The following is a 15,316-nucleotide window of genomic DNA, read 5'->3' on the forward strand; positions in this document are numbered from 1 at the left end:
GGGTCATGAAGATCTTTTTTGTACAGTTCTTCTGTGTATTCTTGCCACCTCTTCTTAATATCTTCTGCTTCTGTCAAGTCCGTACCATTTCTGACCTTTATTGAGCCCATCTTTGCATGAAATGTTCCCTTGGTATCTCAATTTTCTTGAAGAGATCTCTGATTTTTCCCATTCTATTGTTTTCCTCTGTTTCTTTGCATTGATTGCTGAGGAAGGCTTTCTTATCTCTCCTTGGTATTCTTTGGAACTCTGCATTCAAATGGGTATATCTTTCCTTTTCTCCTTTGCTTTTCGCTTCTCTTCTTTTTACAGCTATTTGTAAGACTCTTCAGACAGCCATTTTGCTTTCTTGCATTTCTTTTTCTTGGGGATGGTCTTGATCCCTGTATCCTGTACAGTGTCACAAACCTCATTCCATAGTTCATCAGGCACTCTATCAGATCTAATCCCTTGAATCTGTTTGTCTCTACCATTGTAAGGGAGTTGATTTAGGTCATACCTGAATGGTCTAGTGGTTTTCCCTACTTTCTTCAATTTCAGTCTGAATTTTGCAATAAGGAGTTCATGATATAAGCCACAGTCAGCTCCTGGTCTTGTTTTTGCTGGCTGTCTGGAGCTTCTCCATCTTTGGCTGCAAAGAATATAATCAGTCTGATTTTGGTGTTGACCATCTGGTGATGTCCATGTGTAGAGTCTTCTCTTGTGTTGTTGGAAGAGGGTGTTTGCTATGACCAGTGCATTTTCTTGGCAAAACTCTGTTAGTATTTGCTCTGCTTCATTCCGTATTCCAAGGCCAAATTTGCCTGTTACTCCAACTGTTTCTTGACATCCTACTTTTGCATTCCAGTCCCTTAGAATGAAAAGGACATCTTTTTTGAGCTTTAGTTCTAAAAGGTCTTGTAGGTCTTCATAGAACCGTTCAACTTCAGCTTCTTCAGCGTTACTGGTCAGGGCATAGACTTGGATTACCGTGATATTGCATAATTTGCCTTGAAACGAACAGAGATCATTCTGTTGTTTTTGAGATTGAATCCAAGTACTATATTTCGGACTCTTTTGTTGACTGTGATGGCTACTCCATTTCTGCAAAGGGATTCCTGCCCGCAGTGGTAGGTATAATGGTCATCTGAGTTAAATTCACCCATTCCAGTCCTCCTTAGTTTGCTGATTCCTAGAATGTCAATGTTCACTCTTGCCATCTCCTGTTTGACCACCTCCAATTTGCCTTGATTCATGGACCTAACATTCCGGGTTCCTATGCAATATTGCTCTTTAGAGCATCGGACTATATAATTATGACCTTGCAGTATGACAAGTGACCTCAGCACCACTGTTTCGGTGTATTTGTTGGAAATGAGATGATCAAAGTTGCTTAATATATTAATGAAAATGTGTAGTAGAAAAGTGGTTACCTGATATTATAGTGGCGAAATCCTCCAGTTCTACCGCTTACATGCTCTGTGACCATGGAAGAGTCACCTCTGAAGTGAGACTACTACAAAGACCAAATGAGTTAAAAAGCATGAAAGTACTTTCTAATCATAAAGCACTCTGCAGGTATTATTCATTTAATAATAGCAATATAGTTACCATTTGTTGTGCACCTGTTAAAGTTCAGAATGGTGCAAAGTGCTTTATTTATGTTACTGACTCCCTGTAACAACAGAAAAGGGTTTTTTCCAGTTTTTCAGGAAAGAAAACTCAGACTTGACATAATATAGTGAGATAAGTTGCCCATGTTAGAACCTTATTTCCAGCCCAGGTCTCCCTCTTCCTGATCTTTATACCATGTTGTCATTTCACTCAGCTCACAAACAGTGTTAACACAAGGGATTATCAACATCATAGATTTCATTTGATAAAATCCAGGCATTTTAGAGCTTGTACTATTCCAATTGAAATAAAACGTAAGGTTTTGAAAGACAGCCCTAGATTCAGTTGGAGTTTTAAAGTTAAAATGGGGAAAACTTATCAAAAATTCATAATAATTAGTAGATTAGCATTGACAGTATAGCATTGACATTTAAGAAAAAGCACAGCATGGAGATCAAGTAACTGGATTACAGAAGATTATCAAGGGAGGTAAATCATCTAATTATTCTTAACTTTTACTAAATTAAGGTGATGAGATTGAGACAGGAAATTTTTTAGTTTTTAACAAAAGGATAGATTCTTCTTTTTTTTTTTTTAAACCTCTAAAGTCTTGATAGTACTTCATTCGAATTGAATGTGTGCTCAGCTTTGTCTGACTCTTTGCAACCCCATGGACTATAGCCTATCAGGCTTCTCTATCCATGGAATTTTCCAGGTAAGAAAACTGCAGTGGGTTACCATTTCCTTCTCCATAGTACTTCATTATAGAATCACTTTTATAACATTTTTTTTGGAATTAGTGATGCTGTTCATTCAAACATCAAATAAATTCTAAGTAGCCAGCATTGTTATAATCAAATTCTGTTTAAATATTTGTACTAAAGGTATCAACAAAATTTAGAGATATTTAAAGGAGTAGAACCAACTTCATCAAATATGATTACCTCTGAGAAGTGAAGGAGCTGGGAGGGGAAACTCCTGTATTATATATATGTGTTTCTTATTTTATACCCTTCTGTTCTAGCTGAAAGTTTATTTCCATACATATAACTTTTGTAATATATGTTAAAAAACCTGTTGTAATAGCCTGTGGGGTACGTGAGTTTGCTAGTAAAAATAAACTGTCAAACCAGTGTACTTTTTGCTCTATTCATTTTTTTCACTTTGTTCCCAGTTTTTATGTACTCATGAGAATACTAAGCCTTATTGCCTATGGGGAATTATTGTGTCTGACTCTGACAGTATTCCTGAAGAAGGGAATGGCAACCCACCCCAGTATTCTTGCCTGGAGAATCCCATGGACAGAGGAACCTGGCAGACTACAGTCCATGGGGTGGCAAAGAATCGGACACGACTGAGTGACTGTCACACCTTCATCTGACAGTATTGTTTTAGAAAATAGTGAAAGAAAAGAATCCTGGAAAGAAAATAATGAAAGTAGAAATTTACATGGCTTTATCTAGTTCATTGTTTCTGTGATAGTGTCTCTCATGTTTTATGTGTGGGGAGAATTATATCTCAAGATTGAATCAAATATGGAATAGGCATGGGGTGATACTTAGATTTGGGACAGTTTTGATTAGTAGTTTTCTTAAAGGAAAAGGAAATAAATATTATTGGAACATCTTTAGAAAAAAATTTATTAATTTACAGCATGCAGCATATCCAGATATCTGCTTAGCATGATTGAGACATGAAAAGCATCTAAATAAAAAATATTTGTGAATTCTTAAGAAACAACGAGAACGAGGGGAGAATAGGAATGGGTGAAGTGTGGCCTTGGAGAGAAAGAGAGCAGTTTCTGAAATGAATGAAGAATTTCAGGAAACTTAACAATGATTCCAGTCCAGTGATTCCATGGGCCATAGTTTGAGTAACAGTATCTGACGTTTAACCAAGACAGAACTGGATCCCAGCAGAAGAATATGAGAGATTGTTAGAATGAATCTGGACATACTTTTCACATCAACATCTAAGAAACAAAGTCACAAACCATAGAGCAAGGAAAGTTTCTATGAGAACCCTCTAAAATTTCTGAAATACATGTTAATTTCCAATTTTTTGTTAGCTTCCTTTAGCAGTAAAGTCTCTAAACAAAAGACTTGTCTGCTCATCCTTAGAACGTTCATTGAAAAGAAATAGAAAATTTCCTATCCCATAACTAGGGTAGAACAGAGAAAAACTGCTAGTTGGTGACAATGCTGAGGAGAAACACAAGAGGACACATAGGACCAGCACCTGAGAAAGTGACCCCAGGAGTTTAACAAATGGGGTCCACGTGGCTTTCCTGATTCTCACTGTTTTCCATCCAGTATTGATTCTGTAAATGGCTTGCTTGAGGAGCTGTAGTCCTTAGAGTAGACCCTGGATACTTTAAGATTGAACAGTTATGGTCTAAATGAGCAGTTCCCAACCTTTTTGGCACCAGGGACCCATTTTGTTGAAGACAGGTTTTCTGTGAACCAGGGTAGTGGGTGGTGGGTGATGGTTTCAGGATGATTCAAGTGCATTACAATTATTGTGCACTTTATTTCTGTTACTACTGCATCAGCTCTACCTCAGATCATCAGGCATTAGATCCTGAAGGTTGAGGACCCCTGGTCTAAACTGTTCCCAGGGTGCTCCAAAGGAGTGTGACCAGTGGCGGTTAGTAATGTGTATTCAGTTCAGTTCAGTCGCTCAGTCATGTCCAACTCTGCGGCCCCATGAATCACAGCAAGCCAGGCCTCCCTGTCCATCACCAACTCCCAGAGTTCACTCAGACTCACGTCCATCGAGTCAGTATTGCCATCCAGCCATCTCATCCTCTGTCGTCCCCTTCTCCTCCTGCCCCCAGTCCCTCCCAGCATCAGAGTCTTTTCCAATGAGTCAACTCTTCACATGAGGTGGCCAAAGTACTGGAGTTTCAGCTTTAGCATCATTCCTTCCAAAGAAATCCCAGGGCTGATCTCCTTCAGAATGGACTGGTTGGATCTCCTTGCAGTCCAAGGGACTCTCAAGAGTCTTCTCCAACACCACAGTTCAAAAGCATCAATTCTTCGGCACTCAGCCTTCTTCCCAGTCCAACTCTCACATCCGTACATGACCACTGGAAAAACCATAGCCTTGACTAGATGGACCTTAGTCGGCAAAATAATGTCTCTGCTTTTGAATATGCTATCTAGGTTGGTCATAACTTTTCTTCCAAGGAGTAAACGTCTTTTAATTTTATGGCTGCAGTCACCATCTGCAGTGATTTTGGAGCCTAGAAAAATAAACTCTGACACTGTTTCCACTGTTTCCCCATCTATTTGCCATGAAGTGATGGGACCAGATGCCATGATCTTCGTTTTCTGAATGTTGAGCTTTAAGCCAACTTTTTCACTCTCCACTTTCACTTTCATCAAGAGGCTCTTTAGTTCTTCTTCACTTTCTGCCATAAGGGTGGTGTCATCTGCATATCTGAGGTCATTGATATTTCTCCCGGCAATCTTGATTCCAGCTTGTGTTTCTTCCAGTCCAGCGTTTCTCATGATGTACTCTGCATATAAGTTAAATAACCAAGGTGACAATATACAGCCTTGATGTACTCCTTTTCGTATTTGGAACCAGTCTGTTGTTCCATGTCCAGTTCTAACTGTTGCTTCCTGCCCTTCATACAGATTTCTCAAGAGGCAGGTCAGATGGTCTGGTATTCCCATCTCTTTCAGAATTTCCCACGGGTTATTGTGATACACACAGTCAAAGGCTTTCTTCTTCTTCTGCATAGCTTCAGTCGTGTCCGATTCTGTGCAACCCCATAGATGGCAGCCCACCAGGCTCCCCCGTCCCTGGGATTCTCTAGGCAAGAACACCGGAGTGGGTTGCCATTTCCTTCTCCAATGCATGAAAGTGAAAAGTGAAAGTGAAGTCGCTCAGTCGTGTCTGACCCTTAGCGACCCCATGTACTGTAGCCTAGGGGAAAATCCCACCCATGGGATTTTCCAGGAAAGAGTAGTTGAGTAGGGTGCCATTGCCTTCTACGTCAGAGGCTTTAGGATAGTCAATAAAGCAGAAATAGATGTTTTTCTGGAACTCTCTTGCTTTTTCAATGACCCAACGGATGTTGGCAATTTGATCTCTAGTTCCTCTGCCTTTTCTAAAACCAGCTTGAACATCAGGAAGTTCACGGTTCACGTATTGCAGAAGCCTGTCTTGGAGAATTTTGAGCATTACTTTACTAGCATGTGAGATGAGTGCAGTTTTGCGGTAGTTTGAGCATTCTTTGGCATTGCCTTTCTTTGGGGTTGGAATGAAAACTGACCTTTTACAGTCCTGTGGCCATGGCTGAGTTTTCCAAATTTGCTGGCATGTTGAGTGCAGCACTTTCACAGCATCATCTTTCAGGATTTGAAATAGCTCCACTGGAATTCCATCACCTCCACTAGCTTTGTTCGTAGTGATGCTTTCTAAGGTCCACTTGACTTCACATTCCAGGATGTCTGGCTCTAGGTGAGTGATCACACCATCGTGATTATCCGGGTCATGAAGATCTTTTTTGTATAGTTCTTCTGTGTATTCTTGCCACCTCTTCTTAATATCTTCTGCTTGTCTTAAGTCCCTACCGTTTCTGTCCTTTATTGTGCCCATCTTTGCATGAAATTGTTCCCTTGGTATCTCTAATTTTCTTGAAGAAATCTCTAGTCTTTGCCATTCTGTTTCTGTCCTCTATTTCTTTGCATTGATCGCTGAAGAAGGCTTTCTTATCTGTTCTTGCTATTCTCTGGAACTCTGCAATCAGATGCTTATATCTTTCCTTTTCTCCTTTGCTTTTCGCTTCTCTTCTTTGCACAGCTATTTGTAAGGCCTCCCCAGACAGCCATTTTGCTTTCTTGCATTTCTTTTCCATGGGGATGGTCTTGATCCCCGTCTCCTGTACAGTGTCATGAGCCTCATTCCATAGTTCATCGGGCACTCTATCAGATCTAGTCCATTAAATCCATTTCTCACTTCCACTGTTAATCATAAGGGATTTGATTTAGGTCATACCTGAATGGTCTAGTGGTTTTCCCTACTTTCTTCAATTTCAGTCTGAATTTGGCAATAAGGAGTTCATGATCTGAGCCACAGTCAGCTCCTGGTCTTGTTTTTGTTGACTGTATAGAGCTTCTCCATCTTTGGCTGCAAAGAATATAATCAATCTGATTTTGGTGTTGACCATCTGGTAATGTCCTGGTGTAAAGTCTTCTCTTGTGTTGTTGGAAGAAAATGCACTGGTCATAGCAAAGAGGGTGTTTGCTATGACCAGTGCATTTTCTTGGCAAAACTCTCTTAGTCTTTACCCTGCTTCATTCCGTATTCCATGGCCAAATTTGCCTGTTACTCCAGGTGTTTCTTGACTTCCTACTTTTTCATTCCAGTCCCCTATAATGAAATGGACATCTTTTTTGGGTGTTAGTTCTACAAGGTCTTGTAGGTCTTCATAGAACCGTTCAACTTCAGCTTCTTCAGCGTTACTGGTCAGGGCATAGACTTGGATTAGTGTAATATTGAATGGGTTGCCTTGGAAACGAACAGAGATCATTCTGTTGTTTTTGAGATTGCATCCAAGTACTGCATTTCGGACTCTTGTTCACCATGATGGCTACTCCATTTCTTCTGAGGGATTCCTGCCCGCAGTAGTAGATATAATGGTTATCTGAGTTACATTCACCCATTCCAGTCCATTTTAGTTTGCTGATTCCTAGAATGTCAACGTTCACTCTTGCCATCTCTTGTTTGACCACTTCCAATTTGCCTTGATTCATGGATCTGACATTCCAGGTTCCTATGCAATATTGCTCTTTACAGCATCGGATCTTGCTTCTATCACCAGTCACATCCACAGCTGGGTATTGTTTTTGCTTTGGCTCCATCCCTTCATTCTTTCTGGAGTTATTTCACTGCTGATTTCCAGTAGCATACTGGGCACCTACTGACCTGGGAGTTCCTCTTTCAGTATCCTATCATTTTGCCTTTTCATACTGTTCATGGGTTTCTCAAGGCAAGAATACTGAAGTGGTTTGCCATTCCCTTCTCCAGTGGACCACATTCTGTCAGACCTTTCCACCATGACCCACCCGTCTTGGGTTGCCCCGCGGCATGACTTAGGTTCATTGAGTTAGACAAGGCTGTGGTCCTAGTGTGATTAGATTGATTAGTTTTCTGTGAGTATGGTTTCAGTGTGTCTGCCCTCTAGGGCATGGATTTGAGAGCTGCCAATCTGCATAGTTATGCTGCATAACTTAAGTATACTATTCTAGCTGGCTGCCCAGAGACCTCACTGAGGCAGTTTTAGCTTCTTTTCAAAATTTCCACTATCATTTAGGCAGTAATTTCTATGGAGCTGTGTTATATGTATTATTCCCAAATGTTAGTGGTCTACTGTGGTCCTGAATTTTGCTGTTTGCCTTTGGCTTATCTCGTCTCACAATTATTGTATAAAAACACCAATGTGTTTTCTTATAGAAGATTTCCAAATATTTAAGCAGAATATTTTTTAGCATACTCTTAGAGAGACTTTATCTTTCTTATTAGAGATATTTATTTTGTTATTTTTTTCCCCCTCAGTTACTTTTCTTTTTAGCCAATGGAAAGAATTTTTAAAATTCTTTTCTTTAACTGGATATGTCAGATTTGAAATTGTATTAATTTCCTCTATATAAGAGGACATCATTAGTTGCAAAATCATTGCTAAGAATAAAAATTCTTAACCATTGATTCCAATTATAATGAATAGAAAAGCTAAAGTGTTTCTATTAACAGAAAAGTAAACTCAAAAGCCAGGCTGGTACTAGTAATAATATGCATGTTATAAATACCTAAATGTTGTAAAACATGTGACTAAGTTCCTGTAGTCATCTCAAAATTAATGGCAACTACAGAATTTCTGGGTCCCATCCCATACAAAATAGGTGTATTTTTATTTAAATGAAACATTAAATTTCACTGTAATAATACAGAAATGTGAGCAGGAAGAGGAGATGATATATAGTTTATGTGAAAAATGGAAGATGTGATAGAAGTAGTGATTTCATTTACTTCCTGGCTGATTTCAGAAAAGCCTGTAGAGTACAGTTGGGTCTGTAATAGTTCATATAAATGAAAACTTAAAGAAAATACTCATGTGAAGAAATCTCTTCCTTCCTTAATTGCTGAGGGGTTAAGTGCTTTGTGTGATGATACTTTTAAAGGACTTAGGTTTCTTGGATAAACGCTATTATAATAAATCCTGTTCCTTTCAGATTAAGGGATTGGCCATATCTCAAATTGATATAATGTCTAATAATAAAATATTCTAAAATTTTATGTATTTAGAGGTTCAGTCTTATTACTGAGTCATAGAATTCTGAAGATAAATGCTACTAATTAATGAAATGAATGAAAAAGGTCATTAAGGAAAAATCATCATTTGTAGTATAAACATAACAGTGTTGCAGGTATTAAATCATCAGGCTATTTTTTTAGTACAACCTTTTTGCTCAGTACAAATTGTACTTTTTCCTAAGTGTTGAAACCCTAATTATTAATAATGGTTGTACAGACATATATGAACTCTCCCAATAACACTGCTAGATTTATTTTGAATGTTTAGAATGATATTTGCTAGACTATCACAGCACGGTTTTGTGGAAGATTTAAAAATATAATGGCTAATCTTTTAAATATCTAACCTTTATTTGTACTTATTTTAGTTTATGATTGAAGTAAAGAATTCTGCTGTATCTTGTATACCAACTGATTGGGTTAAGGTTGGAAGGTAAGTTTAAAAATACATGTTTTTTATTATTCATGTAGATTATAATAATAAATTACCTTCATGCTTCTGGACTGTTAAAAGCACATCCTTGACATTCTTGCCCTTCAGTTTCCTTGTGGAACTTTTAATTAGAGAAATAATTCTCTTAAACTCTTTTAATCATTGATTTTTTAACATTTTGTCTAAAAGGTATCTTATTTGTATATATTTGTTTTCTTGTTTTGTGAATTACTATTTTATCCTTATACTTCAGAGTACACTTTAAACACATGAAAAGAGAAAGTTGCAGAACCTTCAATTATAAGATTAATTTGGTTGCTTGAACTTCTTGATGAATGCTATACCTGACATTTCTTTTAAGAAGCTGACATTTCATTTTCTGCCTCACTGAGCTCTGCCTTTCTTTATTCTTAATGCTTTCCATGGCGCATAGTTATACTAGTTCTTTACATGTTCTTTTTAAAAGTTATGTCTTGAATTCATGAAAATTATCAGAAACAAAATTAGAGAACCACATGAAACCCTGCCTTTTCTTCTTGGTTAGGCATTAATCCTCAAGAGGTGACTCATTAAAGAAGTGGTTTTAGAGAAATTTATTTCCTCTTGTGTGTGGTACTGTTTCTGAAATATTTATTACTACTGTTAGTATGTTTGTATCAACTTGAGATGAAAATGTTACATTTTCCTAAGATAGTAGAATAGGGACTAGTAGCTGGTGATGGTATGAAGGAATGCTATGTTAAGAGTGGAAGGAAATTTTGACATGATTTTGACATGATGTGTGAATGATGATTAATTTATTATTTTAATAAAAAACCCTGTTATCCATGGCCACTATCAAAGGATCCTGAAAGCATAGTCATGGGTTTCTTTAGCTCTAATACCATCTTTTTTTTTTTTTTACCAGAAGCTGTAATTGAGCTTCAGATATTGTTGATTATAAGGAATGTTTTCTTCTTTGGCAGCCATTCTTTCCTTTATCAATTTTTTTCCTATACTACAGCTAATGAATGGTAATACACTTTATGAAGAGAAATTACTAGAAATCGTGTTCATCTCTCTAGAACAACCACTGAAAAGTCTCACTAAATGAGTTTTGTCAGAAGAAAAAGCTATGATTAATATGTTTGCATAGAAATCTAGATAACATACTTTAAAAGCAAGCAAGGCATAAATCAATACCAGCATCTTTTCAACATTTCAGTGATATAAATCAAATGAATAAATGTGGTTGGGAAGGTATTTTTTATCTGTTTAGCCACCAGAGCCTTGACAGAAGTAAGTTAAAATATCATTAGGCAGGTTTTGAATGCAAAAGGCTCATTTTCAGTAACTTGCCAAATTAAAGATAATTGTGACCATGTGTTAACAGGAGTGAGTGTGCAGAGATCAGAGTACACTCTGTCATCACTCAACCTTGACCTTTTCTTCTTAAAGTTTCCATCATAGTAACAGCATCAATAAGCAGTAATCACTACCACAGTGGAATGGCTCCTAACATTGAGTTCAGTTCAGTTCATCTGCTCAGTTGTGTCTGACTCTTTGCGATCCCATGAACTGTAGCTCACCAGGCTTCCCTGTCCATCACCAACTGGCAGAAGTAGCTCAAACTCATGTCCATCGAGTTGGTGATGCCATCCAACCATCTCATCCTCTGTCATTCCCTTCTCCTCCTGCCTTCAGTCTTTCCCAGCATCAGGATCTTTTCTAATGAGTCAGTTCTTTGCATCAAATGTCCACAGTGTTGGAACTTCAGCATCAGTCTGTCCAATGAATATTCAGGATTGATTTCCTTTAGGAAATCATTGAGTACTAGTGACATAATTACTCTGCTGAGCACTATCTGATCCTCCCAACAGTACCTATGGGCTTCCCTGGTGACTCAAATGGTAAAGAATCTGCCTGCAGTGGAGGAGATCCTGGTTCAGTCCCTGGGTCGGGAGGATCCTCTGGAGAAGGGAATGGCTACCCACTCTAGTATTCTTGCCTGAAGAATTCTATGGACAGAGGAGCCTGGTGGGCTACAGTCCATGGGAAGATTGGACATGACTATGCAAGTAACATTTTCACTTTTCATGAGGTAGATACTATTGTTATCCTCATTTGATAGGTGAGGAAAGTTTTTAGTTTAGACAAAATCAGTTTTATTGGCCCAGAGTCACATAGATAGTGAGTAAGTGACAGAGTTGGAATCTTACTGTGGATTCTCTGACTGGGGACCCATGGCATCCACCATTGTGCTCTGTAGCTTCTTGATGAGGAAGCAGAGTTTGCAAGCTCAGGAGAGGACTACATGATATTTCTTCCCATCCAGGGTCACTGTGAATCTGCTGTTGGATCATGAACCCTTCTTTGACTGCCTCCTGAATTAATGCATTGCTGTTCATTGTAATGCTTTTTTTTAAATTGAAATACTTTAATCATACAGAAAAGTATAAAATATAAAAAATGATATGACCTTCACCAATATATCCAACTCTTTGATTTGTTAGGACTTAAATTTGTTATATTTGCTTCTGATCTTTTTTTTTTTTAAACCAAAGATTTTCATTTTGTATAATTTACAGAAAAAACCTCTTTACTTATGAAAGAGAAATTTTAAACTTTGATTTTTGCCATATGGATATAACTTGAATTTTAAAAGCTTCCTAACAAAGTACTCTGAACTTCAAATACTTTATTTACAATAAAGATGTTTGGAATCAATAAGGTTTAGGATCATAATTAAAGAATGTTCTCTATTTATAGCTATTTACTTTCAAGGTTCATCAGAGAATAGTAAATAACTACTTTAATTTTCTGAAGTGATGGCATTACTGACTTCTTAGTAACCTTGATTTTCTATTTATGTTTTTTCTCCTTTTCTAGCACAAAAGCTGTGAGTCGCTTTCACTCTCCTTTTATTGTAGAAAATTACAGACATCTGAATCAGCTCCGGGAGCAGCTAGTCCTTGACTGCAGTGCTGAATGGCTTGCTTTTCTAGAGTGAGTTTACAATGAAAAATGTAATCTGACTTTTTGCTATGAGAAATAGACCGGAAAATCTTTCCACCAAAAAGAAAAGTAGAGATTACTGCTTGTGACCTGCCATAAAATAGTTGAGTACATGTGTTCTCTGATTTTATTTTTAATCTATTGAAATGTAAACTCATCTTAGTCTTTGGTAAGAGACCAAATATACTTTTTGTTACTGTACTAACATTTTGTTGCTAAGGATGTTTATTAATGTCACTTTGAAATTCTACCTTGGATTTTGTTTACTTTTCTTGTATAAAGGCTTAACATTTTCAGAGTTGGACAAGTATGGGTTAGTTGTTTTATTGCATTGGCCAAAAAGTTTGTTGTTACAAGAAACAAAGTCTGTACGTTGTTCCAGGAAAACTCAAATGATCTTTTTGGCCAACCCACTATCTACATTTAATTTTTTTCTTATATTTTTGCATCCTTTACCTATTTCCCCCTACTTTGTATCTTGAAAAAATTCAAATCTGTGGGAAGTTGAAATGGTGATCTCTGTACTCTTATCAGTTTAGTTCAGTTCAGTTGCTCAGTCATGTCCGACTCTTTGTGACTCCATGAATCACAGCAATCCAGGCCTCCCTGCCCATCACCAACTCCCGGAGTTCACTCAAACTCATGTCCATTGAGTCAGTGATGCCATCCAACCATCTCATCCTCTGTCATCCCCTTCTCCTCTTGCCTCCAATCCTTCCCAGCATCAGGGTCTTTTCCAATGAGTCAGCTCTTCGCCTCAGGTAGCCAAAGTATTGGAGTTTCAGCTTCAACATCAGTCCTTCCAATGAACATCCAGGACTGATCTCCTTTAGGATGGACTGGTTGGATCTCCTTGCAGTCCAAGGGACTCTCAAGAGTCTTCTCCAACACCACAATTCAAAAGCATCGATTCTTTGGCACTCAGCTTTCTTCATAGTCCAACTCTCACATCCATCCATGACCACTGGAAAAACCGTAGCCTTGACTAGATGGACCTTTGTTGACAAAGTAATGTCTCTGCTTTTGAATATGCTGTCTAGGTTGGTCATAACTTGCTTTCCAAGGAGTAAGCATCTTTTAATTTCATGGCTGCAGTCACCATCTGCAGTGATTTTGGAGCCCCAAAAAATAAAGTCTGACACTGTTTCCACTGTTTCCCCATCTATTTGCCATGAAGTGATGGGACCAGATGCCATGATCTTCGTTTTCTGAATGTTGAGCTTTAAGCCAACTTTTTCACTCCCCTCTTTCACTTTCATCAAGAGGCTTTTTAGTTCCTCTTCACTTTCTGCCATAACGGTGATGTCATCTGCATATCAGAAAGTTTTTGATATTTCTCCTGGCAGTCTTGATTCTAGCTTGTGCTTCTTCCAGCCCAGTGTTTCTCTTGATGTACTCTGTGTATAAGTTTAATAAGCAGGGTGACAATATACAGCCTTGACGTACTCTTTTTCCTATTTGGAACCAGTCTGTTGTTCCATGTCCAGTTCTAACTGTTGCTTCCTGACCTGCATATAGGTTTCTCAAGAGGCAGGTCAGGTGGTCTGTGTTCTTTACCTAGGTTTATTTAAAGTGTTAAGATTTTACTACATTTGTTTTATATCTGCTTCACACTTTTTTTTTCTGAAACATTTTAAAGTAAGTTTTAGACATTATAACACTTTGCCCCTAAATACTTAAGCATACATTTTCTAAAAATAAGGACATTTTGCTATATAATTTTGCTACCACTATTATACCTAAGAAACTTTAATTGTTGTTGTTCAGTTACCCAGTCGTGTCTGATTCTTTGCAACCCATGGACTGCAGCTACTAAGTTAAATATTAAATTGTCTCAATTCCTCTTCTCCCCATATTTTTATTGTTTTTATTTTTTATTGAAATTGATTGATTTACAATTGATTTACAGAGTTATGCCAAACTCTGCTGTATATAGCACAGTGACCCAGTTATATACATATAGACATTCCTTTTTTATATTCTTTTCCATTGTGGTTTATCATAGGATATTGAATACATTTCCCTGTGCTATACACTAGGACCTTGTTGCTTACTCATCTATATATATTAGTTTGCATCTGCTAATCCTAAACTCCCAGTCCTTCCCTCCCTCAGCCCCTTCCTCCTTGGCAACCACAAGTCTTTTCTCCATGACTGTGATTTCCCCTCCTCCCATATTAAAAAAAAACCTTTCACATGTTGCATTTTGTCTATTATGTTTTATTAGTATATTTTAATCTAGAATAGCCCTCTACCTTTATATTATGAAATTTAGAGGGGAGGCATCCATGCCATTGTCTCAAAGAGTCTCTCATTCTGGATTTATTAGCAGTCACATGTTCCTCGTAATAGTTTTAAGTTGGTGGTGTTCTGATAAATGGTGAATAGCCAGCTCTCTGGAGAGCAGTAGTGTGTGTTTGATTTCTCTGGTGTCACTACACCATCCAGGACTGATTACAAGCTCCGGCAGGCCTGGATTGAAAAGAGATATGCACACAGTTGACTTTTATGAGTCCATAGAAGTCAGCTCCAGACCACCAGTCACCTAAGCACTTTGTTTATTAGCTCATTTTGTTTCATAAGAGCCCTAAGAGTGAAATATTATTATCATCCCCAATTTACAAATGAATAAGGTGAGTGACAGAAATAAAAAATAAGTTGTCCACAATAAGACTGTAACCCAGATTCAACTCAGGGTGTGTGGTGGTAGGGCATGTGACCTATACTGTCAGGCTGTAGAGCCTGCCTATGGTGAATCAATCCATGGGCATCACTGGGAAATCTCTCAGTCTTGCTCTTTAAAAATTTAAATAGTGTATTCAGTGTAGTCTTCAGGGAACTTTTTTCCATTTAAAGTAACAACTCTGACAAGTGAAAAAGGAGGAACAAAAAAGATATTATGTGACAGTTCTTAAAAGGTGGTAGGTTGGTACTATCTCTTGTTGCCCAGAGGAGTTTTGAATTACAGGATCA

General features: G+C 37.8%; 1 protein-coding gene across 2 annotated transcripts in view; it reads left to right on the plus strand.

The window, feature by feature from the left end:
- The window catches only part of MSH3 (mutS homolog 3), a 190,506-nt gene that overhangs the window by 103,577 nt on the left and 71,613 nt on the right, over window positions 1-15,316 (plus strand). For both annotated transcript variants that reach the window (XM_042250722.1, XM_012178913.4), the window contains exons 16-17: window positions 9,285-9,349; window positions 12,218-12,334. In XM_042250722.1, the coding sequence (XP_042106656.1) occupies window positions 9,285-9,349; window positions 12,218-12,334 (182 nt within the window). The remainder of the gene's footprint in view (window positions 1-9,284; window positions 9,350-12,217; window positions 12,335-15,316) is intronic.

Source organism: Ovis aries, chromosome 5 (assembly GCF_016772045.2).
Source record: "Ovis aries strain OAR_USU_Benz2616 breed Rambouillet chromosome 5, ARS-UI_Ramb_v3.0, whole genome shotgun sequence".
NCBI classification, from domain to species: domain Eukaryota; kingdom Metazoa; phylum Chordata; class Mammalia; order Artiodactyla; family Bovidae; genus Ovis; species Ovis aries.